At 42.5% G+C, this 27526-nt stretch overlaps 1 protein-coding gene across 1 annotated transcript in view; it reads right to left on the bottom strand.

Moving 5' to 3' along the window:
* The window catches only part of SLC9A1 (solute carrier family 9 member A1), a 79832-nt gene that overhangs the window by 7931 nt on the left and 44375 nt on the right, over window positions 1-27526 (bottom strand). The window contains exons 2-9 of the mRNA XM_030217329.1: window positions 14034-14494; window positions 12322-12572; window positions 11493-11710; window positions 10583-10785; window positions 6202-6291; window positions 4397-4467; window positions 3412-3585; window positions 2129-2243 (exon numbers count right to left, since the gene is read on the bottom strand). Of these exons, the coding sequence (XP_030073189.1) occupies window positions 2129-2243; window positions 3412-3585; window positions 4397-4467; window positions 6202-6291; window positions 10583-10785; window positions 11493-11710; window positions 12322-12572; window positions 14034-14494 (1583 nt within the window). The remainder of the gene's footprint in view (window positions 1-2128; window positions 2244-3411; window positions 3586-4396; window positions 4468-6201; window positions 6292-10582; window positions 10786-11492; window positions 11711-12321; window positions 12573-14033; window positions 14495-27526) is intronic.

Raw genomic sequence — 27526 nt, 5'->3', positions numbered from 1 at the left:
AGACCTGCCTGGAGAAATGCTAGGATGTGCACGATCTAAGCAGAGAAGGGAGAAAGTCCACACTCAGAAGAGTCTTCGAACATCCTCCACACCCTCACATACGCCATGGATGTAGAAAGTTTCTGAGCCTGAATTGAAGGTAGTAATGACCAAATCAGAATAACCTTTTCATCTCAACCGAGGCCCTTCAATGGCCAAGCCACAAGAGCAAGGGGGCACAGATCCTCCATGAGCACCGGACTTTGCTCGAGTAGGCAGCGTACCCGCTGAAGACTGAGAGGATCCTCATTCAACAGTCGAATCAGTTTGTGTACCACAGCCTCAGTGGCTAAGAGAATTATTCAACCCCAGTGCAATGCGACCGTTTTCAACATGCGGCCTAACAGTATGCATCTCCGGCCAGGGCTGCAGTAAAGTGTTCAGCCCTGTTCTTTCTGATGGTTGAACTTGGGCACTTTGCCATTCCTTTTTGTCGCCATCAAGTCCAGAAGCGGAGAACCCCATCAGTCCACTATCAGCTGAAAATCCTGGCTGGATAGCTCCCATTCTCCTGGGTTCAAGGAAAAAGTCCACCTCCTCATTCAAGGACCCAGCAATGTGAGCTACTGACAAGCAAAGATGATTTTTCTCCACCCAACTCATGAGGGAGGCCACTTCCACTAAAAGGCTGTGGGTCCCACCTTACTTGTTGATATACACCACCGCTGTCACATTGCCAGAGAAAACTCGGACCGGGGCCCCCACCAGAAAGGGAACAAAGTCACATAAATCACTTTGAACTCAGGGCAGTGTGGAGTGTCTTATCTACCACTGAGACTCCTGTTCCATTCAGGTGCTCTGTGCCAGATGGAAATTATGAGCTCCTCAACCCAGCTTGCTGGCATCCGTTGTCACCACCTCCCATCATGTTATCAAAAAGGGAGCTCTGATGGTCAAATTCATGGGTAACAACCACCACTGCGTACTCCACCTGGCTACCAGCATCCAAGGAAGATGAAGGTTACAACCGACACCGAAGGCCTGTAGCTGTGAAGAGGCTCCTATAAAAGCCGCATATGAGCCACTGACCGTGGCACCACTTCCATTGCTGCCATCCCTGAACCCAGAACCTGGACATAGGCCCAGAGTCTGAAACTGTCTCTGTTGAACCAGCTTTGAATGCCTGCGTTCCATGAGGAAGATACTTTCCCTTGCTATGTTGAACAGAATGCCCAGATGCACCAGCATCTGTGATGGAGTAAGTCTGCTCGTCTCGACACTGATCACCCAACAGCTGCAGAAGACTGACAACTTTGTCCGTCGCCATCACGCTGTCCCAACAGAACAATGCATGAATGGAAATAGTCAAGATATTGTTGGGCAGACTGGATGGACCATGCAGGTCTTTTTCTGCCGTCATCTACTATGTTACTATGAACCAATTCCCTAGTGCCAAAGGCAGGCCACTACCGGCACCACACCACCATAATATCGGCAAACATTCTAGGTGCGTGACAAGACTAAAGGGCAAAGCCCTGAACGTGATGGCCCAGTAACACAAAATGTAGAAACCTCCGATCTGGGTATATGCAAGTACGCCTCCTTGAGGGTAGTGAGAAATTCTCCTGTTTGAACCGAGGCTATGACTGCTCTTAGTGTTTCCATGTAAAAGCAGGACACTCTGAGGCAGCAGTTAGTTTAGACCTTTGAAATCTAAGACCAGATGAAAGGCGCCTTTCTTCTTTGGGGATCTAAAGACCTTCAGATGTAGATTCAAGCCAGCTACAAAGCTGAACTGGGGACCAGCTGACCAGGAGCAAATTACTCAGAACCAGAGGCTGAAAATTGTGTCCATCCACTTGCTGGAGACAAGAAAAACTGAGGAGTGGTGCCAAGAGAAATATGTCTCAGCTCAGTTTTCAGTTCTCTACCTCCATCTGCTGATTGATGGGACAACTATCCCACAGGTTCTGGAATAGTGGAAGCTGTGCCATTGACCGTCAACCTCTTACCGATCCATACCAATACTGTTATTAAATCAGCTCCAACTCAGTTTTTCTATTCCAGGAAAGCAAAACTAGCAAAGATCACACACACACCTTTCCCCCCTCCCCCTTTCAATATATAAAAGCTTCCAAAGGGTACTCACCCTCTGGCGGGTTTTCTGCAGGTTGGTGCGTAGGATTTTGCGGATTTCTTCCTCTTTATCTTTGGACAGGGTGGGGATAATACGGTCTACAGCCTTGGGCTTTGGCTGGATGTTCCTGTTGATGGGATCAATTTAGTTACTGCTGTCTGCAGGATTCCCCAGAATGTACAAAGCACTCAAAGTTACTGTATGAAACTGCAGAATTTTCACAACCCAGTATCACTTTGATGATTTCTATTCCATTTTACAACAAAAACACTAATAAAAAAATATGTAGCACTCAAAATACCCATGCATTCCAACACCTTTATCCCAACCATAAACATACTATCACCTCCTCCAAAGTTCCAGCTTTATGTACCAAAAGCCAATAAAAAGGTGGCCCTTAAATAATAATTGCCTCGGGGTGTGTTTGAATCTGCAGTGGAAGAGCATTCCATTCTTTGGGTCCAGCCAATGACATTGAGCATTTCTTTGTTTCTTCATACCAAATTTTATTCATAGTAGGTATCTCAATAACCCTATCCCTTCAGATCTTAATGATCTTCATGGCCGATACACATTCAAAACAGAGGGGCATCCCTTCTCAAAACTTTAAAATAAAGGAGATTTAAGGTTTTGCCGACTTTATTTTTATTCTTGTTGAAACCAGGACTTCAATCATCTATCTCGATATATTTCTCTCCCCCCATCACCCCCCCGCCCAGAGGTGTACCCCCCCCCCCAACAGGGTCACGGCCGCTGCTGCCCCCCTATCGCTGTCGCTGCCTAAATACCTTGGCTGGCAGGGATCCCGAGGTCCCGCCAGCAGAAGACGTCTTCTTTCTCCAGCGCTGACTGCCTGCCCCTGCTTTTCCTCTCAGGGTATGCTTGGTTTCAAAACCGAGCATGCGTGCCTGAGAGGAAAAGCAGCCGCTCAGCAATGGGCAGAAGAGCAGCACTGGAGAAACCTCCGGGTCTTCCCCAGCCTCCAAGGGGGGCCCAGCGCCGGAGTTCTCTCTCCTGCTCCTGTTGGGACGCAATCACTCAGGTCCCATCAGGAGTAGGCGAGAGAGAGAACCCAGTGCTGTGCTGACCTTGGAGGCCCAGGCAATTTTGCTCCCCCCACCCCCCGGAGACAAGAAGTATTTGCATCACCTATTGTCCCGTCCAGTTTGTTGGAATGATATTCTATCATCGCTGCCTTCCTATAAACAGCATCTACCCAGTTCCCTTTCCTACAGAAGCAGATTGCTCATACACCCCCCCATTCCTCCTTTTTAAAATGAGGCGCAGATACTTACTGCATGGAAACTGTGGAGACTGCTGTGGGGATTCGGCCCATCCCACCACTCTCCACAAGTTCAATAGCCTGTTTCATCTCCATCTTGTGGTAGAAAGCAATAAGCTGGGGCTCATTGGAACGTTCACCAGCAATCAAACACTTCTTCACATACTTCTTGTTGAAGCGATTGAGCCTTAACAGGGAAATAGAAAATTCAATGAACAGCACGAGAAGCTTTACAGCTAACCAGAGACAAGCAGATTCTGTGATTCTAATGGCAGATGTATACTCTTATTCATTCTACCTTTATGTATTCTCCGCTAATACATGTCAGTTCCTCCAAAGAGCTCTCTAGAGAATAAAATGCCAGTCATGACCTTTACCAAGAAGGTTTAATGACAGAAGGCATGTGCTTATCTGGCCCTTTATGTGGGATGAAGCCAGTAGGTGGAGCTTGTTGCCCTATCAATTACATTGTTTTGGCAGTACCAATATGGAAGCAGTTGCAGTGGGGAGAATTAAAATAACCTTGGGTGGAGTGGGTGGAGACCAGTTTCGCTTTGTGACATCATGCCATCTCCCATCATTATTGTGAAGGGGCTGAATGAACAACTTGCCTTTTTTTTTTTGTTAAGTTCTGTTTCAATTATTTGCTAGATACTTAAAAGCTTTATTTTTTTTTATCATTTTTAGTCCAATACAAAAATGCTTACAAAACAGATTACAGCATAAAATGGATTCTTTTACTGCAAAAGCATAGTGTGTCAGAGTAAAAAGTCTATTGATTTAAAGAGCATCTAGAAGCTTCTTCAGCATTCTCTGGATACCAAATCTGTGCAGAGTAGAACAGGAATAAAAGAGGATGCGCCATTAAGGCTCTCATGCAAAATGATTGTTTACCTTGCTTTACTCGAGTAATAGACAAGTTTTCCTTTAACACCAAGTTACCTGAGATTTGAGTGAAAAAGGGCATATAGATGAATGAATCTATGATGTACACTTACTTGTCCTTCCAATGGTGATGGCCATAGTGACCACAGATATCCTCAATACCAGTGAGAAGGTGGTCCAGAAACTGAAAGCCAAACAGAAATAGGTGGTTTCTTTGAAAGCAGAGGTTCGAAGAAAGTCACAATGTCAAAAAAGCATAGCCTATGTCACCAGGTACAATACCATAAAAGGCCTCTAGGGGTCAGCAGAGCCAAGCATTCCAGTGATCCCCTCAATACTTTGGTGTTAGAAATCATATAATCAACTAAATCAAGCTTGTCCAACCTTTTTCAAATTTGGGGGTGGGGGGGGGGGGGACATTTTATATTTAACACTTGGAGGGCCAAAACAATGCAGTCGTATTTTGAGGCATGTTTTGTGAAATAGTAGCAAAATATGATGGTGCGTCATTCCCTACCCAGATTTCACCTAGTCTGTCGCTCATGAACCCCAACCAGCCTTCACCCCATCTTTCTCACTTATGTAACAGTCCCCCCCCCCCCACTTTACCCAGCCTCTCTTGCTCATGTAGCATGCCCTTCCCCCCTTCTCTCAGTTTCTTTTCTCACCTGGCTTCAGTTGCAGAAGAAACCATGGGATTTTCTACTTTCACACCATTAGCTCTCTGCAAGCTTGAGCCACTCAGTGTTAGAAATTCAGGTCTCATGAAGACACTGCGAGATCAACCCGGACTTCAGCCACTGCATTATTCATGCTTACAGAACCAAGTCGCAGTGGAAGCAGGAATCCCACAAGAACTGCCAAGCTTCCGAGGGCCAGAAAAAAAGCACTTGGTGGGCCATAGGTTGGACAAGACATGAAAGAGATACTGGAAATACCGGAATCTAATTATCCTCCATTTACTCAGTCTTATTATATTCCACAAAAAGAGAAAGTTACGCAAATACAACAATCACCTTTGAATATAACAGACTTTCTTGAAACATCAATTACAAAGCAGACAACGACAGCAACTTTGGTTGCAGCCGTAGCCCTGCTACCGGATAAGAAGTGGATTTTCAGACTTTTCTTTCGACACAAAAAGAAGTTATTCTTGGGACATAAAATATTATTGTTCCCTGATGTTGCAAGGGACACCCAAAGAAAGAGAAAACAATTCCTCTTGTTAAAAGCAGCTGTTTTACATCTAGGAGAAACTTTTTACTTAAAATTCCCATGCAAATGTATTGTGAACTATAATTCCCTTAAATATGTGTTTATGGATCCGAGTCAACTGTCCGCATTCATTGGAGTTAAATGAAAATTGTTTTGTACTAGCCTTGCTATATGCTAGATTGCTTAGATTTTTCTCTTTTTTTTCCTGTTTTCTCCACCTTAATCTTGGAATCCATATAATGAGGACTTAAGTGTTATTACTTAATACTGTTGATTATAGTGTATAAATATTTCTTTGAAAATTGTGAAGCTATAACACTTCTTATACAAGATTATTCTTGGAAATGTAAGTTGAAATTGTAAAAAAAAAAAAAAGACAAGCATCGCCACACTGAGACAGACCCAAAGGTCCATCTAGCCCAGCACCCTGACTCCGACAGTGGCCAATCCAGGTCACAATCACCCGACAAGAGCCACGGAGCAAAGCATTTTGTACTGCTTGTCCCAGGAATAGTGGATTTTTCCCTACGTTCCTTTAATAACATTCTATGGCCTTTTCTTTCATCCAGTTTTCTCTCTCTTCTATATAAATTAGCATACTTCTTGTGACAGTACAAGGAGCCAAGAGGCTGGTGGTGAATGAGAGAAGCGCTAGTGACAACAGAGAGGAGAACAATCGGAGAAGGTTAAGAAATAGTGTTACTTGTGTGTGAATCTCCTCGTTGATTGATCGCTTGGTCTCTTGCTTCTTCTTCACAGCCAGCAGCTCAACCAATGGCCGAATGGTCATACCCTGTGAAAGAGGCAGACAAATAATGAACTGAATAGCAATTTTCAATCCCCCTTGCCCAACAACCATCCCCAGTCATACTCAGAAGAAAGATACCACCATCTCTACACCACTGCACTTGGTATGAACACCTCAGACATGGACATTTATGCTCGTTAGGTCTGCTTGTACTCTCTAGGCCGGTAAGGTAATAGAAACAAAACAAAACAGGGAAACCTTTATTGGACTATTCTATTACCTTTAAAAGTGGACTAACATGGTTACCACACCAACTAGGTCAGTAAGGTAAGCCAAACTGTATATATTTATGGCTCTTGTCTAGAATCCCATGTGTCAACTTTTTGATGGCTCGGGTGTACTACAGCAACACTTCCTCTATTTCCACTGCTTCTGACAACTGGGAGACGGGAAACATTGTTTAGAAAACTTCCTCACTGGCTGCAGTAATTATTTGATTCTACCCAGTGCTTTTTTTTGTAGAAAAAAAGGTGCTGTACTCATGGGCAGGGTCACCACATGGCTCCACCCCTATGATAGCCACACCTACAGCCACACCCCTTATACCAGCTATGGCGCATATAAACAGACATCACTGAAATTATTATACTAGTATAGGAGAACAAAATAACATGATTTTTTTCATTATAAATAATTTCTGTAAGCTGTTACAGCTCCAGTATACACAGTGCAAAATAAGACAGCAGATGTAAGTTCTCAAATTGGCCATATTTCAAACACTAAAATGAAAATAAAATGATTTTTTCTACCTTTATCTGGTGACTGTTTTTCTGATCATGCTGGCCGAGTATCTGATTCTGCTGCTGCTATCTGTCCTCTTAACTTCATTTCCAGGGCTTCCTTTCCCATTTATTTCTTTACTTTCCTCCTTTCTTCTTCATTTCTTGCCCTATATCCATAAGTAAAAGCTGGGTCCTCCGCAGACTTGACTGTCCAGTGGATCCAGCTTCTGTCTATTTTCTCCATCCATGTGCAGTTTTTCTCCTCTCTTCCTTTCCCCTCATTTCATCTCTCTCTCTCTTCCCTCCCCTCTATGTCCAGCAATTTCTCCTCTGTCCCTGAGCCCTGTCCTCCCATCCATATCCATCCATGCCCATCTGTCCCCTGCCCCCTCCATTCATTCCTATCCAGCAACTCCCCTCTCTCCCTGAGCCCTGCCCTCCCATCCATGCTCCTCTGTCCCCTGCCCCCTCCATTCATCCCTATAAAGCAATTCCTCTCTCTCCCTGAGCCCTGCCCTCCCATCCATGCTCCTCTGTCCCCTCCATTCATCCCTATCCAGCAATTCCCCTCTTTCCCTGAGCCCTGCCATCCATGTCCAGATGGTCCTCTCTCCCTTGCCCTCCCACTCCCATGCCCAACTGCCTGCCCGCCCTGGCGCCCTCTTCTCCCCCCAAGGATCCTTTTTCTTTTAAGTTTACCTGAGTCTGACCGCATGGGCCGCAGCGTCACAAAGCGCTCCCCTCCCGAGTCCCGACGTCTCTAGCAGAAGCTTCCTTATTTGTTCATTCTCAGTGTCCCGCCCTTGAGAATGAACGAATCAGGAAGCTTCTGCTAGAGACGTCTGGACTCGGGAGGGGAGCACTTTCAGTGACGCTGCTGCCCATGCGGTCGGACTGGGACGGAGGTTAGGTAAATTTAAAATAAAAGAAAAAGGATCCTTGGGGGGGAGGGGGAGAAAAGGGCACCAGGGCGGGCAGATAAGTGGCGGTAAGCATAGCGCGGCGGCACCCTCCAGAAGTTGGCGCCCCCCTGCCATGCTTACCTTGCTTACTGTGTCGGACCGGCCCTGCGGCTCCAGCACACCACGCCCCTGGGGGACTGAGAGGAAGTGCAGGGCAAAAAAAGGTGCCAGTACGCCGTACCGTTGCTTACCGGCACAAAAAAAAGCACTGATTCTACCACAGACTAATTTAAGCTAGCAGCTGGGTCTGTCTGGCAGGCTGTGATAGAACAAAAGCAGGCTTTCACATAGCCAGTCTGTTGCAAGCCACACAGAATACCTGCTGCCTATTAAACACCAGTATACATTTGTTACATTTGTATCCCCCGAACAGAGAGGGGAAACAGCATACATAGAAAGTATAGACAAAAAAAAAAAAAAAAAACCAACACTGGGCCTTCAAGACTGAGACAACAGGAGTGATTTATTGATAAGTGACCCGACACAGGCTGTGTTTCGGCGTGAAACAACGCCTGCCTCAGGGGTCAGGGTTAGGTTGTAAGTGGTTTGTAATGCGTACCTGTCCAATATCTCCAAAGAAAGACGGGTAAAATCTTTAAGACCAAGCTCGCCTGTCTCAAAGGACAGTCACGATGTAGTCTTTTGTAAAAAGACAAGATTACTACAGGGGTTTTTAAACTCTACATCGTGGCTGCCCTTTGAGACAGGCGAGCTTGGTCAAAGATTTTACCAGTCTTTCTTTGGAGATATTGGACAGGTACACATTACAAACCACTTACAACCTAACCCTGACCCCTGAGGCAGGCGTTGTTTCACGCCGAAACAACGGCCCGTGTCGGGTCACTTATCAATAAATCACTCCTGTTGTCTCAGTCTTGAAGGCCCAGTGTTGCGTTTTTTTTGTCTGTTTACATTTGTATCCCACATTTTCCCACCTATTTGCAGGCTCAATGTGGCTTACATAGTACCGGAGATGCGTTCGCTGACTCCGGTATGAACAAATACAAAGTGATGTTGTGGTAAGATAAGGTTCATGTGGAACAGACACATTAGGGAATCGTAGAGTGGAAGAGTTGTGTTATGTCCATTACGTACTTTGGGTTCGCTGTGTTGCAGAGTTCAGGCATTTAAGTTGGATCGGTAGGGTATGCCTTTTTAAATAGGTTGGTTTTTAGTGATTTCCAAGTTTAGGTGGTCATACGTTGTTTTCAAGGCTTTTGGTAATGCGTTCCACAGTTGTGTACTTATGTAGGAAAAACTGAATGCGTAAGTTGATGTCATGTATCCCGGGGCTTCGCTGAAGATGATTTTATGAACCAGGGTGCAGATTTTGAAAGCAATACATTCTTTGATTGGGAGCCAGTGCAGTTTTAGCCACATGGGACCAGTATTCTATTTTATTAATGCTGCCATCATGTGGCTACTTTTGATACTGCATAAAAGCCTTATGGACAAGAAAAGGGAAAGGTGGGTGCTGGAGGAAACCAAGGTTGTATGTGTTCTAACCAAGTAGAAAGAACCACCACCCCCAAACTTGTCTTGGATAAAGAAAAATCTTGCAACTGATAACATTGGAATCTGGGACATTCTTGGTTGTGTCGACAGAATAACTTGACTAGATGGTGTTTCTGATAAATTACTATGTATCCTTGTCAAGAAACCAGATTCTAGGGTTGTCAAATTGCCACAGGTTAACTGAACCAGTGATCAAAAGTTGTGTTTTCCCTGTTGGATGGAGTTGTTCCGATTTTCTAAAGGGAAATTAATGGGACAATCAGAACTACTTTGGGGGCAAAACTGCTCAAGATTCAGTATAGGATGAGCTGGCAACTCTACCATATCCATGGGACATGTATGCATTTCACCAATTGTCTTTCTGCTTCAGGAGATGCACATATTACCCCCAACATCTACAGCCCCTGCAGAAGCCAGTAAAAAAATCCACACACACAACCTGGGTCTCCCTATGATGACAGAATAAAATACTGCAACTCCTCCATATTACCCAATCTCTAAGCTAACAAGATGTAGTGGGTACAAGCTGACCCCCTTCATCTACTCCTCATGCTGATTTCAGTTCCTAGAGAGGATCAGTGAATACCTCAAGATGGTAGTAATCTTTCTCCATGGATGCCTCCTGCTACGCCCTATGCCCATAGCTTAAAGCTGTTTCTGTTATCAGACATTTTCCCATCCCTGGTCAGGTAAACCTTTTGCAGATTCTCAACACAGCCCTTGCCACCCCTGATGAGCATGCTGTTGATTTAAAGTTACTTAAATGAAGACTCAGGCATCTTTACCGCAGTAGATTATTAAAATCAATACATAATTTGCTTATTAATCTTTGCATTTTGTAATGCACCCTGAGCTTGCTGGAAAGTCATAATTACAAGTTAACTTTTCAAAATGTTATAGCAAGTTTATTCAAATGGTGCCTGGATGAAATATAGGTGGTCAAATGCATTGTTGAATCTTGCTCATTTTAGAAAAAAATTCTAGCGACTACCAATTTTCCTCATGGCTACCGTGAACCCATGTCCAAACCTAGGCAGTCAGAACAGCAAAGTGGAACTGGAGGCAGTCAGCACCTACCTGCACAAATACAGTGAAGAAGATGACAGTAATGATGGCTGTAAGGAACATGTTTCTCATAGGGAAGTGGTCTTTGTCTAGAAGGTAACCCAGAGAGAAAGCAATGGCCCCTCGTAGGCCACCGTAGGCGATGATGAACTGATCTTTGGCTGTCAGTTTCACAATACGGAATTTGTTCATAAACCATGTGAGTCCCAGAACCCCTACAGCAGGAGAGAAGAGGTAGATTGGTCGCCAATTAAACTGATCTTGTTTTTTGTATATAAATATGCACACACACACACACACTAGTGGTCAATCGTTCCAGTGGACTGGTGTATTAGAGAAACCACTTTAAACTTTTCTGGCTCTTTTGTGGGATAAATTACTCTAAAGCTAGCAGTGCCTCATGTTTATCAGGACAGAATGAAGGCCAACCCATTAACTAAAAAAATTAAGATGTCATTTCTCTTTTGCTAAGCCATTAGTCACTAAGCTATTTTTGGTTCTCATTAAAGACAGGTTCCATCTGATGAGGTCTAGTGATATGAACATGTCTCCTGCATAGTGAGGGTCATTCTACTGTGGTCAACTCCATGATCAACTGAACCTTCCAAGACCAGGGGTGGGCAAACATCGTCCTTGAGGGCCACAACCCAATCAGGAATATATCCGTGATGAATATGCATGAGCTCTATTTGCATACAATGGAAACAGTGCATGCAAAGGATACAGAACATGCAAATTAATCTCATGCATTTTCAATGTGGAAATCTTGAAAACTCAACTGGGTTGTTGGCCCTCGAAGACCATGATTGTCCACCCCCATTCGAGACACAAATGTTAATCTGACATCCAGATCAGCCATTCTCTTTCAACACAAGTCATCCTCATCTAATACCCTGAGCACCAATTCATCTCCCCTACTTACCTAACACCCTGGCGATGAGACAGAAGAGCAGAGTGCTGATGACGAACGTCCAGTTCCACTCATGTGGTCCTGCTACAGTAGACACCCCAAGGAAGATGAAAATGAGGGTCTCGCTCACACTGCTCCACATCTTCAGGAAATATTTGATTGTGGTGTGTGACTTGTGGGAAATATTTGCCTCCACATACGGTCGCATCACTACCCCTGAAGCAATGAGCCTGCAGAAAGCAGCAGCAAAAACACTCCACCATTTTAGCCAAGCAGCTGCAACTATAGTTTGCATATTACGAAAAAAAAAATCTAAAAAAGTGACTTGAGGCTCAGGTGTTCTAAAATAATCTTGGTCAATTTCAAAGCAGGTATATTAAAGTGTGTTTTACAAGACATTAAGTGCATTTTGAGCAATGCAAATATTTTGCAGTTGTTTGTATAGTATTTACAGCAACTTGAGAGCTGTCACCATGTTACAGGACCTCCCCTTCCCTTTAACAGCAAAAGGGTCTAATTGCACTTTATAGTTCACATAGTTAAATTGAACTTGTGCAGGTGCCAAAACTGTGTAATAAACTCAAGTTTTACAAGGTTTGTTTTATGACATTTTTCCCAGTTCTACTAATGCTTCCACAGTGCATCAACAGCAACGCCTGCTTTGGTAACCACAAACCCAGTTACAATTCTCTTCCATTTACAACGTATTTCTCTTATACTACTGGAATGCAAACAGGTCTCCAGTGATGCTAATACACCCCTCGGACTCCCCTTGCTTTACCCACTTCGAGTTTTAAGATCTACAAACAAGAATTCCCACAAAGTTCGAGGAAATACTCACGCCATGATACCCGACAAGTGGAAGAGCTCGGCTGATAAGTAAGCCATGTAGCTGTAGAGAAAGACAAAGAGGGGCTCGATGACTCTGATGTGCGAGGTGAAGCGGGAAGTGAAGGCAGCCACGATTCCATAAGCAACGCCCACAAACACGCCACCTAGTGCCACAACTAAGAAGCACAGAAATCCAAGAACAACGTCCGTAAAGGTCACCTGGTCAATGCTTGCATACTCCTCAAACAGATGGTAGAGCACCTAGAATAGAAGGAGGCGGCAAAGACAAGGTTCTCTTGAGAGAGCGTTTCAAAGAAAAATGAACAACTGTTTCTGTACACCACCAGCACTCAGACCCAATCATATTTTTAAATAGTCTTCGTGAAATCTTGACTTTGTTAAAAATGGATTCTTTTAACATCTTCATGAACAAAGTCACTTTGCAATGAACAAAAACCATAGCTCAGTGGAGTACCAACCATGTCTGCTAGGTCCCCTCTGGAAACCCAGTTTTCAAATTTCAGTACATCCTTGAGAAACTAACTTCAATGTCTTTACAGGTGACTGTAAAGACCTCAGCTGGAGTAGTGTCCAAATTATTTATAATAGTTTATAGATCACAGTTTATTCTAGGTGGTTTACGGAGGAGTCATGAGTAGCATGGGATAAGTTAATAGTGAATATTTTTTTTTTTTTTTTCAAAAATGTACTAAGACTAAGGGACATTATGAAATTAATTGGTATCAGATTTTTTTTCCGGCCAATGCACAATTAAAGTGGAACTTAATGCCAGAAAATATGGTAAAGTTGAAAAGTACAGTTTAAAAAATATTTGGCTAAGTTTTCAGAGAACAGGTTCATCACCAATTAGGCACACGGGAAGATCATTCCCTAGGGCGGTCACTATTTTGCATCTCCTGGATACTTCCAAGAGGTAAACTAGCTATTATCAAACAAGATGCTAAACTCAGTGGACCAGGCACTTACGTTCCTTAGTAATCCACGTTTCAAAGACCATGAAACATATGACGTCTTATGTAACTAGTAAAATGATAGCCAACTGCTAGGTGACAGCTTGTTGGACTGGATCTAGGGATCTGCAATGGCTATCATGGAAAGTTTTAACAATCACCTTCACAGCCAAGGAGGCAGAATTGGAAATGTAATAACCAATGAAATCCTACACCCATTAAGTTAGCGAGCGTGACAGTAACAGAAATTAAAAGCCAGATAATCTAGTGAGACTCAATAACCTAAGCCCTTGAGGACGAAGCTGGCAGATCTTTGTGATCTCAGACCCACCTGGTTCTGTGCTGATTTTTCCAAAGGTGTGCTTGTGACAGTCAACCTCCACTTAGGTTTTCTCTTCCTCTGGCTTTAGTCTACCCAACTGCAAAAAGGGTTGGCTTATCTCCATTTTGGATCGTGGTATATAATCCACAAATTTTGATGCCCTCCCTTTCCTATTCAGTAACTGCATGCACATTTCTTAACTTCTGGGGCTTTTGATTTCACCTGACAGCCTATTAGGCATTCAGCTTCACAACACCTCTTGAGGCTACATCACTCAAGCACCCTATGAATAAGCAATGTTCTACGGTATGCAACTGTGGCCAGTAAAATGCAGTTTTTGGGACCTGCCCAAATTCTATAAGCTGAGGCTCTTGGATCAAAACCTACTCTCTGCAGCTCTGCCAAAGAGTTGTAAAGTCAAGGACTTACCACAGTCACAGCATCGTTCAGCAGGGACTCTCCAAACACCAGGATGTGCAATAACTCATTGATGTGGATCTCCTCAAACACTGCCAACACTGCCACAGGGTCCACTGCAGAAATGATGCTACCAAAGAGCAAGTTGGCCAAGAGACCAACATTACTCAAGCCAGTGCCACCGATCTGGCAAACGGCATACAGCAGTCCTCCAAGGAAGAAAGCATTCCAAAGTGTTCCCACCACAGCAAACATAAGAATTGTGCCAATATTCTCCGTGAAAGGGCGGAGTGGCAGGAAATAGCCAGCATCCAAAATAATGGGCGGCAGAAGAAAAAGAAAGAACACATTTGTTTCTAGAGTTGGGGGCTTTTCTCCAACCCCTTTGATCAGTCCCCCAACAAGAAGACCCACCACGATCAGCAAGCAGCTCTCAGGTACCACATTTGAAACTGTGGGGATCACATGGAAGCCTGGAATGGAGAAGGAAAAAACTAATCAGTCAAGTTTTGATCAGTATGTCCTTGATGGAACAGGATGCTCTCATTTAAATATAAGCTGTATGACGACAGATGCTCAAAGGCGACAAACCAAAAGTGGCCTTTCAGTCAAGGTCATACCATTACATGCAATGCATTCTTTAATTAGCAGTTCAGTTTTAGAGTCAATTACTCATCATTTACTATAAACTCAAACAGATATTATACAATACTAAGTGTATCCTGTAAACATTGCTCTTGCAGTCCAAAACTTCAGAAAGTACCAGGCTTTGAGTGGGTGACGTACCTGAGATTAACGGTTGATTCGTTCACCACCGTCATTAAGCCAGTTCCCTACAATTCTGACCTAACTTGGAGAAAATAAAATACTCATGGAGCAGGAAGAGAATGTCCTCCATATTCTGAGAACAGATATTAAGGATGTGCATTTGTCCATGTGCATCTGGTTCTTTCAATGTCTGCAAATTAAAACTTATGAACATAAAAATAGCCATAGTGGGATAGACCAATGGTCCATCCTGCTTCCAACAGTGGCCAATCCAGGTGACATTAGTAGCAAGATTCCATGTTACCAATCCCAGGGCAAGCAATGGATTTCCCCATGTCTCTATGAATTAATGTAACTACAATTTGTATTATGATGCATAGAAAAGCTATGACAAATGTACAATTGAAGCAAAACACCTGCAAAAACCGGGAAAAATAAAGAATCTAAAAACAATCCTTAATAGATTGTGTGTAACGGCAGCAGCTCCAACCAAGGAGTTCAACTGCTTGCTCTGTGGAATCATTCAATTTGCTATCTGCAGGCCTACATTTATCCAGCAGTCATTCTCTCTCTCCGCCCCCCCCCCCCCCCAACTTATTCTTTGAAGGCCACTGAAATGTGTTGCCAGGCCAACCACCCCAGAGAAGTCCATGTGTGTTGAGATGGTGCTAGGAGGTTGCAAGACACACTGGACTCTGGTTTGTATGACAAGTGCTACATAGATGTACCTTACTATACCTGGTCTGAAAACCACCTTCTCAAAGCACTCAAGTCTGTGTCATATTTAATATTATGCTGATAAAACTATTCATGCTCATTTCATCGCAAAGATCTTGCCTTTGTGCTCTGATGCATGATCATTTCAGTCCCAGATCAACACTCTCTGCAGCAACTCAAAGCCATTTTTTTCTGAATAACTGTCAAACAAATTATTTCTTCTGGTATGCAGATATTCCAATTAAAGCATTAATGATGTAGCTGCTAGGACTATCTCAAGCCCTTCACCTCCATTAACAGCTGCCTCCTTGTGAAGGACCAAACCCACACTCGATCTCCATCGAGTGTGCGTCTCACACCTTCTCCCACAGGAGCAGAAATTTTCCATCCTTGGCCTCTTGGTGCAAAGACTGCAGTGCTTTATTCCCCTGCTTTATTTTGTTCCAGTTACCAAGGGAACTGGGCCAGTCTCTGGATACATATTTCCATCTTCCCCTCTCTCTCTCTCAAGCTCAAACATTCACTCAGATTTAAAGTAATATACAAGTAGGGAAAGCATGCAGAGCATGGTTCATGGAATTCCAACCCTTCTGCATGTAAATGTGTGTGTGTATGTGCTGGTATGCTGTGTGTGAAAGGGGATACAAATTAATGTGTGTGTGTGATCAGGAGAGGAGATGAGGGGGAAAGGCAGTTAGAAAGATGCAAATCCTCAAATTACTATGTTACCATGAATCAGTTTATGTATACTGCAGCTGTTGGAGCTGTTTCTCTCCCAGGAAAATACTGCAGCATTTCTTAGAGGAGTTTCATTTATCTTCTGACTTACACCAGATGCTGAACTTCACAAGGAGATGGATCTAAAGAAAGCTTGTGCTGTGTAAGTGAAGAGAGCTGCCTTTCGGTCCCTGACCGGATCCTACCTAGTGTCTGCTACTAGTTACAAAGGACTCATGGGCATATGGGGAAGGGCAGGGGGGAGGGGGGAACTAGAGAGCATAGAGCTGTATGGAAACGGGGTTGGTGGGTCTCCTGGGGGATTCCCTCCGGGTCTGCAGGGATGGATGCAGATCCTGCAGGGTTCCTGTGGAAGTGTAGTGCCAGGCCAATCATGCCATGGGGAAGGGTGGGGGGGGGGGGGGGGGAGAACTAGAGAGTACAGAGCTGTATGGAAACAGGGTTGGTGGGTCTCCTGCGGGGATTCCCTCCGGGTCCGCAGGGATGGATGCAGATCCTGCAGGGTTCCTGTGGAAGTGTAGTGCCAGGCCAATCATGCCATGGAAATAATTATACCACCACAAAATTTAATGCATACGGTTGATAGCATGAAATCCCCATAAAGCACTGAGAGGGGAAGTTATCAACCTGGGCTGTTAAGTTGGGTTATTTTACCACAAGTCGGGTGGGGATGGAGGAGATTCCAGCAGGGACTGGTAAAATTTCCGTCACTGTGCAACTTGGCTACAGAGCTGCATGCAGAAGTTTTAAACTTTTTGAAAAATGTCCAGATATTACCCATCCTATCTTCTGGGCATTACATGTAACACACTTGAAAAAGCCACATTGGCAATCCTAACCTCCTGAGTCTTGAACACAACTGCCCCCCTCCCCAAAATATGTGGGCAAAGTTTGTGCATGGCTTAATTTGGCCCTACCCACAGCAATGGGTGCAGCTTTCATCCACACTGGGCAAATGACCATCATCAGGTAATTCTATTCTCTTCCTTAGACCACTAAATAGGGAGAGTGAAACAAGACAAGGAGATCAATTAAACAGTAAACAGAAAAAGAAATGTGGCATTAACCTGATTATCCCCAGATATTACTCGTCTATATTCCACATTGATCATCTGGTTGGCTTCTTCAAGGCCAATACGGTGTATAGTCAAATCATTTCACTGAAAACATACTTATTGTCCAATATTAGATCCGATTACATTCTCTCTCTTTAAAAGCCAGAAGTTATTTAACAATACATATACTTAAGTGTCTAATTCAGATCCCACTGATTAAAGTAATCCCAGTTTTCACAGGCTTCACTCCTTTTAAAGTAATAATTGAGGAAATATTTCTGAGGAAAACTTTAGGAGTCATACCCGGAACTCTGGGAAAAACAATAATCTCGATAATAATCTATAATAATGTTCATTTTATTGTTCAAAGTTTCTGGAGTAAGAGGCCTTTAAAAGGAGTGTGATTATGATAGTCCTAATGAAATTCTGAGCTCAGTACTGAAGCGTGGTTCAAGTGCTGCCTGGATGAGAAGCACTCCGTTCAAAGGCAAACATGCAAGTGTTTAGTACTGTCGATTTAAAACCACTTCCTGCTTAGCTTCTGTGCCAAGGGAAGAAGGGAAACAAATCAAGCAGCAGAAGCAGATGGAGCCTATTTGTTTAGTCTTATCTCAGTGGTGCAAGTCCTTGCCTTCAGAATGAGAGGGATACAAGCTTCAAGGCCGAGCTAGGCTGGCCACACAGTTAACATTTAGGGACAACTTGAGCCCACCCTGGTTCAACTGCATGCAGACTTGCTGCTCCAATTTCTTATGCAACATATGAACGGTAACTTATGATCAGCTCCTATAAGGTATTCAGGAATTTCCCCAAAATTAAACACTTTCAAATAGAATGTGATAAATGACCATTTAACCCTACCCTCTGTTTTCTGTCTGATAACCAATTCCTAATTCACACCAAAACCTTACCTCCTATCCCAAGACTCTAATTTTCTCAGGAGTCTCTCATGAGGAACTTTATCAAAATCTTTCTGAAAATCTAGATACACTACATCAACTGGCTCAACTTTATCCACATGTTTATTCATGTCTTCAAAGAAATGAAGCAAACTGGTGAGGCAAGACCTCCCTTGGCTGAATCCATGCTGACTCTGTCCCATTAAACCGTGTTTGTCTACATGTTCTGTAATTTTATTCTTTACAATAGTTTCCACTATTTTGCCTGGCACTGTTTCTGGATTGTTTTAAAAGTGGGCTAACAGCTACCGTATCAGTTTCCCTCAAAGGAGGGTAAACAGTGGAGTGCCGCAGGGATCAGTACTAGGACCGGTGCTATTTAAATAAATGATATGGAAATCGGAATGACGAGTAATGTGATTACATTTGCAGATGACACAAAACTTTTAAGGTTGTTAAAACAAGTGCAGGCTGTGAAATATTGCAGGAAGACCGGGCATCCAAATGGCAGATGAAATTTAATGTGGACAAATGTAAGGTGATACACATTGGAAAGAATAATCCGAATCATAGTTACCTGATGCTAGGGTCCACCTTGGGGGGTCAGCACTCAAGAAAAAGATCTAGGTGTCATTGTAGATAATATGCTGAAATCTTCTGCTCAGTGTGCGGCGGCAGCCAAAAAAGCAAACAGGATGCTAGAAGTTATTAGGAAAGGGATGGTGAATAAGACCAAAAATATTATAATGCCTCCATCACTCCATGGTACGACCGCACCTTGAGTACTGCGTTCAGTTCTGGTCGCCATATCTCAAAAAAAAAAGTATAGTGGAATTAGAAAAGGTTCAAAGAAGAGTGACCAAAATGATAAAGGGGATGGAACTCCTCTCATATGAAGAAAGGCTCAAGAGGTTAGGTCTCTTCAGCTTGGACAAGAGACGGGTGAGGTGAGATATAATTGAGGTCTACAAAATCCTGAGTGGTGTAGAATGAATAGAAGTAAATCAATTTTTTACTCGTTCCAAAAGTACAAAGACTAGGGGACACTCAAAGTTACATGGAAATACTTTTAAAACAAATAGGATGAAATATTTTTTCACTCAATGAATAGTTAGGCTCTGGAGCTCTTTGCCAGAGGATGTGGTAACAGTGGTTATCGTTTCTGGGTTTAAATAAAAAGCTTTGGCCAAGTTCCTGGAGGAAAAGTACATAGTCTGCTATTGAGACACACACATGGGGAAGCAACTGCTTGTAGCTTGGAATGTTGCCATGGTTTGGGTTTCTTCCAGGTACTTGTGACCTGGCTTGGCCACTGTTTGGAAAACAGGATACTGGGCTAGACGGACTGTTGGTCTGACCCAGTACGGCTACTTTATGTTCTTATGACCATTGAAGTTAAAATGATGAAATATTTCAACACCCACCAGACAGGAGTTAAAGATCTGGTTTCCTGTCACATTATCAACCATAAAATTATACTGTCACTCTCTGATCATCCCCATTCATCTTTCCCCATACTCCTACCTTTCCTCATGAGTGTCACTGGAATGCTTTTCTTTCCCATATTCTCATATTTGTCATTAACTCATTTTTGATCTGAAGAAAGTATTGTCTTCAAAAGCTAATTTAAAAATGTATTGAAAAATAAAAAAGGTATTTTGTTTTATTTCTATTCATTGCAAATAGGATGAAAAAAAAACAGTTTATGATCTCATGATTTTTCTTATGTGATGAACAAAAATTTTTTAAAACAGGTTTAATTCTCCTGTTTTAGAAAAATGAAATGTAATTAGGCCTCACCCCATGCTTGGAACAAACTCCCTGAGCCCATACGCCGGGCCCCCTCCCTACCCTCCTTCAAATCATTGCTCAAAGCCCACCTCTTCAATGTCGCCTTCGGCACCTAATCACTACACCTCTTCTCAGGAAATCTCAACTACCCAAACTTGACATTTCGTCCTTTAGATTGTAAGCTCTTCTGAGCAGGGGCCGTCCTTATTCGTTAATTTGTACAGCGCTGCGTAACCCTAGTAGCGCTCTAGAAATGTTAAGTAATAGTAGTAGTAGTGGTATCACTCTATGGTGCGACTGCAACTTGAGTACTGTGTGCAATTCTGGCCGCTGTATCTCAAAAAAAAAAAAAAGACAGAATTAGAATAGGTTCAAAGGAGGGCAACCAAAATGATAAAGGCCATGAACTCATAAGGAAAGGCTTGAGGTTAGGACTCTTCAGTTTGCAAAAGAAGGCCAAGAGGGGATATGAATGAGGTCTACAAAATCCTAAGTGGAGTAGAATGGGTAAACGTGAATCGATTTTTTTACTCTTTCAAAAAGTACAGAGACCAGGGGACTCTCAATTAAGTTATATGGTGATACTTTTAAAATAGGAGGAAATATTTTTTCACTCAGTAGTTAAAGCTCTGAACTTTGGTAAGGATGCGGTAACAGCAATTAGTGTGTCTGGGTTTAAAAAAAAAAAAAAAAAAAAAAAAAAAAGGTTAGGACAAGTTCCTGGAGGAAAGTCTACAATCTGCTATTAGGACAGACATGGGGAAAGCCATTACTTATTCCTGGGGTCAGTAGAATGGAATCTTGCTACTATTGGGATTCTGCCAGATACTTGTGACCTGGATTGGCCACTGTTGGAAGCAGGATACTGGGCCAGATGGACCATAGATCTCACCCAGTATGGCTATTCTTTTATTGTAATGTATTACATTTGTATCCCACATTTTTCCACCTATTTGCAGGCTCAATGTGGCTTACATAGTACCGTAGTGGCATAACAGTTCCGGAATGAACAAATACAGGTGTTATTGTAGTAGAATAGGTTCATATAAGGTAAGTATATTAGGGGAACTTAGGAAGGAAGAGGGAAGTTGAGAGTATCCATTACGATTTTTGGTTTTGTTGTGTTGCAGGTGCTCAGGCTTTTATGTTGGGTCGGTGGGATACGCCTTTCTGAACAGGATTATTTTTAGCTCTTTCTGGAAATTTAGGTGGTCATATGTTGTTTTTACTATTTTTGGCAGTGCGTTCCATAGTTGTGCGCTTAAATAGGAAAAGCTGGATGCATACGTTGATTTCTATTTGAGTCCTTTGCTGCTTGGGTAGTGAAGATTTAGGTATGTTCGTGCTGATCTTGTTGCGTTTCTGGTTGGCAGGTCTATGAGGTCTGTCATGTATCCCAGGGCTGTGCCGTAGATAATTTTATGAACCAGGGTGCAGATTTTAAAAGCGATACGTTCTTTGATTGGGAGCCAGTGCAGTTTTTCTCGGAGGGGTTTGGTGCTTTCAAAACGTGATTTTCCAAATATAAGCCTGGCTGTTGTGTTTTGAGTGGTCTGAAGTTTCTTTATAATTTGTTCTTTGCAGCCCGCATAGATTCCGTTGCAGTAGTCTACATGGCTCAATACCATTGATTGTATCAAGTTACGGAATATTTCCCTCGGAAAGAATGGTTTCACACGTTTTGAGTTTCCACATTGAGGTTGTGTGGCAGAACGTTAAACCTTATTAATGATTATCGACCGTGCGTATTTTCTAGCAAAAAAGGTGCCGGTACTCAAATGCCAGACCACCCTTCTGGGGTGTGGTGATCACTGAAGGACCCACCCCACAATAGCCAGGCGCCCAGCAACCAGTCACAGATCTATAACAAGGCAGAATTAGTGTATAGAGCTGAGCTTTTTCATTAAAACTTGGGGACTGTGGGTCAATTTTAGCAGACATGGAAAAGGTGCCGGTACTCAGTACCCCCAAGTACCCCCCCCCCCTCAAAAAAAGCCCCAATTATAGATTTTCAATCTCTGCCAAAAGGCCACTGCTTAACAGGGCTGAGTCAAGCAATTTTAAGTGGAGTCAGACTGTAAAAATGTACCAACTCCAGATTCAAAATAAAAATATATATATGGCAAATTTCATTTTATTTCTTTGTCCTGATCTAAAATATTTACCAGTACTTTAGATCCAGAACAAAGAATTTAGAGCCTAATATCAATAGGTGTCAGAGTTGGAGCACCAACTCCACAGCTCTGCAGCTTAAAAGTTCAACCTTACATATGGATCTTAGCCTAAAGCTGCCTAGAATCTAATGCAGAGCCAGTGTATTTGACTCTCTAGATGAACCTTGAACTTTATGCAATTTTCAGGTCTTAGGCCATCATCCCCCCTCTTCAATTTTTTACAACTGGGCTCTATAATCATGGCTATCCTACAACAATCCTATTACAACACACTGGGGGGGTATTTCTATAAGTCATTTACCCAGGTGAGTGGGCTATTTGGTTTATGGTTTATTCAGTTTTGATAGACAACCTTTACAAAATGGTCAAAGCAGTTTACAATATAAAAATAATACTATCATTTTTGATCTGAAGAAAGTATTGTCTTCAAAAGCTAATTTAAAAATGTATTGAAAAATAAAAAAGGTATTTTGTTTTATTTCTATTCATTGCAAATAGGATGAAAAAAAAACAGAGTTTATGATCTCATGATTTTTCTTATGTGATGAACAAAAATTTTTTTAAAACAGGTTTAATTCTCCTGTTTTAGAAAAATGAAATGTAATTAGGCCTCACCCCATGCTTGGAACAAACTCCCTGAGCCCATACGCCGGGTGAGTGGGCTATTTGGTTTATGGTTTATTCAGTTTTGATAGACAACCTTTACAAAATGGTCAAAGCAGTTTACAATATAAAATACTAAAGAGAAGAGAGAAACATATCAAAATTCAAACAAGGCAACGAAAGACTACAGGAAAAAAAAATCTGTATCCTCTCCTTATAGGAGAAAATACATACTGATTTTATTTTATTTTTTAATTTGTATGACTATCAGGATATATTTTGTTCTGGACTGAAGCTGCCCCCATAGAGAACCATTAAGTATTGCCTAAGGGTTCAGCTGATCCTGATCTAACAATATGGGGAAACTTCCTGCCTACCAAGCAATTTCTGTTTTGAATTTTCTTTCACTTGAACTATTATTCCCAGTAGGTTAATCCCTAACAGCCATTTGCATGTTGCACTAGGAACAACTTTATTTACCAAGAAAAGTTGGTCTCATCTTCATTAGCTGCGTTAAGTAATAGTTGCACCATCACCCCATTGGGCTCGGGTGAAACCGCCTCATGGAAACCATATGCCCATGAGCCACAAATACACAAAGCACCGTAAAAACAAGAAGTGTGGCCAACTGGACCAGGCGCAAATCACTCAGAACCAGAGGCTGAAAAGTGTGTCCATCCACCTGCTGGAGATAGAAAATACTGTGGAGATGGACTGGATGCCAACAGATGTCTCAACTCGGCTCTCAGTTCTGTATCTCTCCATCTGCTGGCTGATGGACACAACTATCCCACAGGTTCTGGAATAGTGGAAAGCTACTTAATGGAAATACAGGATTAATACATGGGAAGTGAAGCATGCTCACATCATCCTGTCCTCCTCAAGGACACTGCAGATGGCTGCTTCAAGCAGAAGGTAGCACAGACAAGAGGGGGGGGGGGGGGGGATTGTGCACTGGAGCACTGAACAGGGAGGACAGTAAGGATGCATATAAAATAACTCCTTTTACAACACTGCTTTCCTGTTCAGCAGCTTCTTTACATTAATTCTGTGAGAGCTCAGTCCCTTAAGCGCATGGCCTCTGTTATGATAAATACCCAATTCAAATTTCTATAGAACCTTTAATCTACATAGGATCCAAAAGCACACTACAGCTTAATATGACAAACATATGACTCATCTTTGGGTTTCTTCCCTACAGTGAGCATACTAAAACAAAACAGCAACTTAGTCAAGCAGAAGCCAAAGAAATCTACCCAGCTTTAGCTGAAACTCATACCAGACCAGTCAGTTTAATGTTCACAGGCCACAAGAGTCTACAATAAGAAGTCTGCTTTGCAAAGGATGAACATATTGTGAATATGTTCTAAAATTAGCCCTCTACAGCTACAGTTTCCTGCATTTGATTGCTCTGCAGCAGGAGTGAAATACTAGCAGTATATGCTCCTTTCATCTCATTTTTCCTTAGCTATCTTGATGTAAGGCAATGGGTATAGATTAGCACGATTTTTGTAAAATAATTCATTTGGCATGGCATGTAAAAATTAAGACTGCCTTTGATTTTATTTCATTTCAACCCTGCAGATATATTGGATGTTTAAAGCTTTGGAAAGCTCCTCCTGTCTGGGAGTGGCTCAAGTCCTGTGCTAGTACCAGGCACCTCCCGCGGGAGGTGGTGGAGATGAAAACGGTAACAGAATTCAAACATGCGTGGGATAAACATAAAGGAATCCTGTTCGGAAGGAAGGGATCCTCAGGAGCTTAGCGGAGATTGGATGGCAGAGGCGGGGCTAGTGCTGGGCAGACTTATACGGTCTGTGCCATGAAAAAGACAGGTACAAATCAAGGTAAGGTATACACAAAAAGTAGCGTATATGAGTTTATCTTGTTGGGCAGACTGGATGGACCGTGCAGGTCTTTTTCTGCCGTCATCTACTATGTTACTATGGGGCTCATTTTCAAAGCACTTAGCCTTCTAAAGTTCCATAGGTTTCTATGGAACTTTGGAAGGCTAAGTGCTGTGAAAATATGCCTCATTGTATGACAATAATTCAGGAGGAGGAGATTGAGGATAAGGTAAATGCAGTTGTTTACTAGGGTTTACCTCACAGCAGTGCACTGCAATTTAATTGCTCTTTCATATTGTGGGAGAGAAAGCTTTCACAGCATCCCCCCCCCCCCCCCACATTTATTTTATTTGTTACATTTGTACCCCACATTTTCCCACCTATTTGCAGGCTCAATGTGGCTTACATTGTACCATGAGGCGTTAGTCGCCTTCGATGATGAAACAAATACAAGGTGATGTTATAATCAAAGAGGTTCATGTGTTACAGACACTTTAGGAGAATCGTATAGAAGAAAAGTTATTCAGTACTCATTACAGCTTTGGGTTTATTGTGTTGCTGGGTTCAAGGCACTTGAGTCAGTAGTTGCTACTACAATGTAGTCCACTGTGAAAGCTTTCAGCAACTTCAGGAGTATATATGAAAACGCCACATAATTAGGAGAGTACAGTGAAATTTACCATTATACTATGAATCTCATTTGAAAGAGAAGATCTGGAATTCAGTGTTCAGTGGGATAAATGGGACTGCAATACAGAACTACCTTTCCTAGGTAAAAGGCACCCTCTGATGAGGTGCAGGAAGTGATGTCATCAGAGGCATGGTTACTGGTTACCTAGTCTGCCTGCTGTGGTACTTTTGTGCCCGCACCTTAGGAGTCCCCAGAACAGCAGCAGGGGACTGACAAATTGCTTCCTTGGAGGCATTGATTTGCTTGCTCTAAAGGGTACAGGATGATTTTTTTTTTAAAAACCCTTTTCTCAGCGGATGGGGAGAAGTAAGGGTAACGACCAAGGCTCTCACTACATCATCTCCTTATGTACATGGTCCTATGAACAAGTATGTCCAGGGGGTTTAGTTCACCACCAGATGCAGGAGTTTTCTCTGACCCATTATAATTATAAGTTTCTGGCTGATATGGTTAATCACAGATGCAATTTCTGCTTTTCCCATTTCTGTTCCTCCCCTCAACTCAAGGTGCTGTAAAGGTGACAATCTAGTGTTTGTATTAGGGGCTCTCAACCCAGTCAGGTTTTCAAGGATACCCACAATGAATATGCATAAGATAGGTTTGCATACAATGCAGAGAGGGTATTCAAATCTCTCTCATGCATATTCATTGTGGGTATCCTGAAAACCTGATTGGCTGTGTGTGTCCCAAGGACCAGGTTGAGAACCTCTGTATTAGAAGTTTGTGCTTATTTGATTTTTTTTTTAATTACTTTCTTATATGTTGACCCTGCTGTTCTCTTATGTGGGCTAGATATAAAAACAAACAAAATAATCAAGCAATGTTCAAGATGGATTATGTTCCTGTATTTTATTTTATAATGTCAATTTCAAAAACGTAATAAAAAAACTGAGTTGGAGCTACAGAGTAAAAAAAACCCAACAACAGATCTTTTGTTCAAGTGCTACAGCTTTAAGGGAAGAGACATGAATTCTTACACCATACAAGAGCAGGGGGGGTGGGGGGGGGGTCAGTTTTGAGTCAGCTGTGGGAAAGAATGCGGCATCATTTTATTGCACTCACTTCCACTTTAGTTTAGACATTTAACCATGGTTTCACTGAACCAAACCACCCACAATCACCCCTGGCCAACACACGGGTTTCTCTGTCTTACTGAGACCCGACTCAAAAGAGGAGAGGAAAAACCTCCTTAATCAGTGTGCACCCCCCCCCCCAATTCTTTCTTCTCTGCCTCTTAACTCTGCGTTATCCAATTAGCACATGGTAATCGTAACACGCTAGCTGGATAATGCAGGAAAGCCCACTTTCTGCCCATGCTATGTCCCTCCAAAAAAAAAAAAAAAAAAAGTTTTTTTGATGAGAATAAAATAACATGCAAGTTATTGTGTGCCAACAAAGAAAAATATCACAAAATGCTTTAATGCATTCTGCAGTCGCCTCTTCTCGTTTGCTAACCTCACGTTAATAAAACGGAAGCAGAAGTAGGGGTAGCGCACAAGACCTTCCAAAATGGATGGACAAGACTACCAGAGGTTGAAGGTAACACACAAACGTTTCTTAGGGCAACCAAAAAATGTGTCATGATAAAAAATAAAAATTAAAAAAACAGTAAATGCAAAAGGAGGGTAATATTAATGCACTATTCCAAAAACAGTTGGCTCAACTCATATATATATATATAATGCTCCATGTATGTTACCATGTATTTGTGCACCTTAATGCAATACCATTTGTAATTCTGTTACCCGGAAATGGCAACCGCCATTACGGCAAATGCAAGCCACATTGAGCCTGAAAATTGGTGGGAAAATGTGGGATACAAATGCTACAAATAATAATAATAAACTGTTTTAGCAAAGAATACCTGCTTCAGGAGTCATAAGGTCTTAAAAAAAATGTAAAGCCAAGAGAAAATAGGAGAAAAATACCAAATAAACAATGGTAAAGAAAACAAACAACAAATGGTGTGTAAAAAACAAATATGAATACAAACCTACATCTTATGAACTGAGTCAAACAAGATCTAACTATATAAATGACAAGTGACCGACTCACCCGCAAACGCGCAGTAGAGCCCGAATGTTGAGAGAGAAAAAGTCCAAGCCCCGCCTCCACCAGCTCCAGAACCAGAAAGGAGTAGTCAGAGGCGGGGCGAGGGGCGGCGAGTACAGAACAGGCCGAACGTAATGGGAGGTCGCAGAGATCGCCGAAGCACCAACCTC

The sequence above is a fragment of the Microcaecilia unicolor genome, chromosome 11, assembly GCF_901765095.1.
Source record: "Microcaecilia unicolor chromosome 11, aMicUni1.1, whole genome shotgun sequence".
NCBI lineage: Eukaryota > Metazoa > Chordata > Amphibia > Gymnophiona > Siphonopidae > Microcaecilia > Microcaecilia unicolor.
Note: the sequence above shows the minus strand (reverse complement) of the source record. Positions and strands in the feature narration are given on the sequence as shown.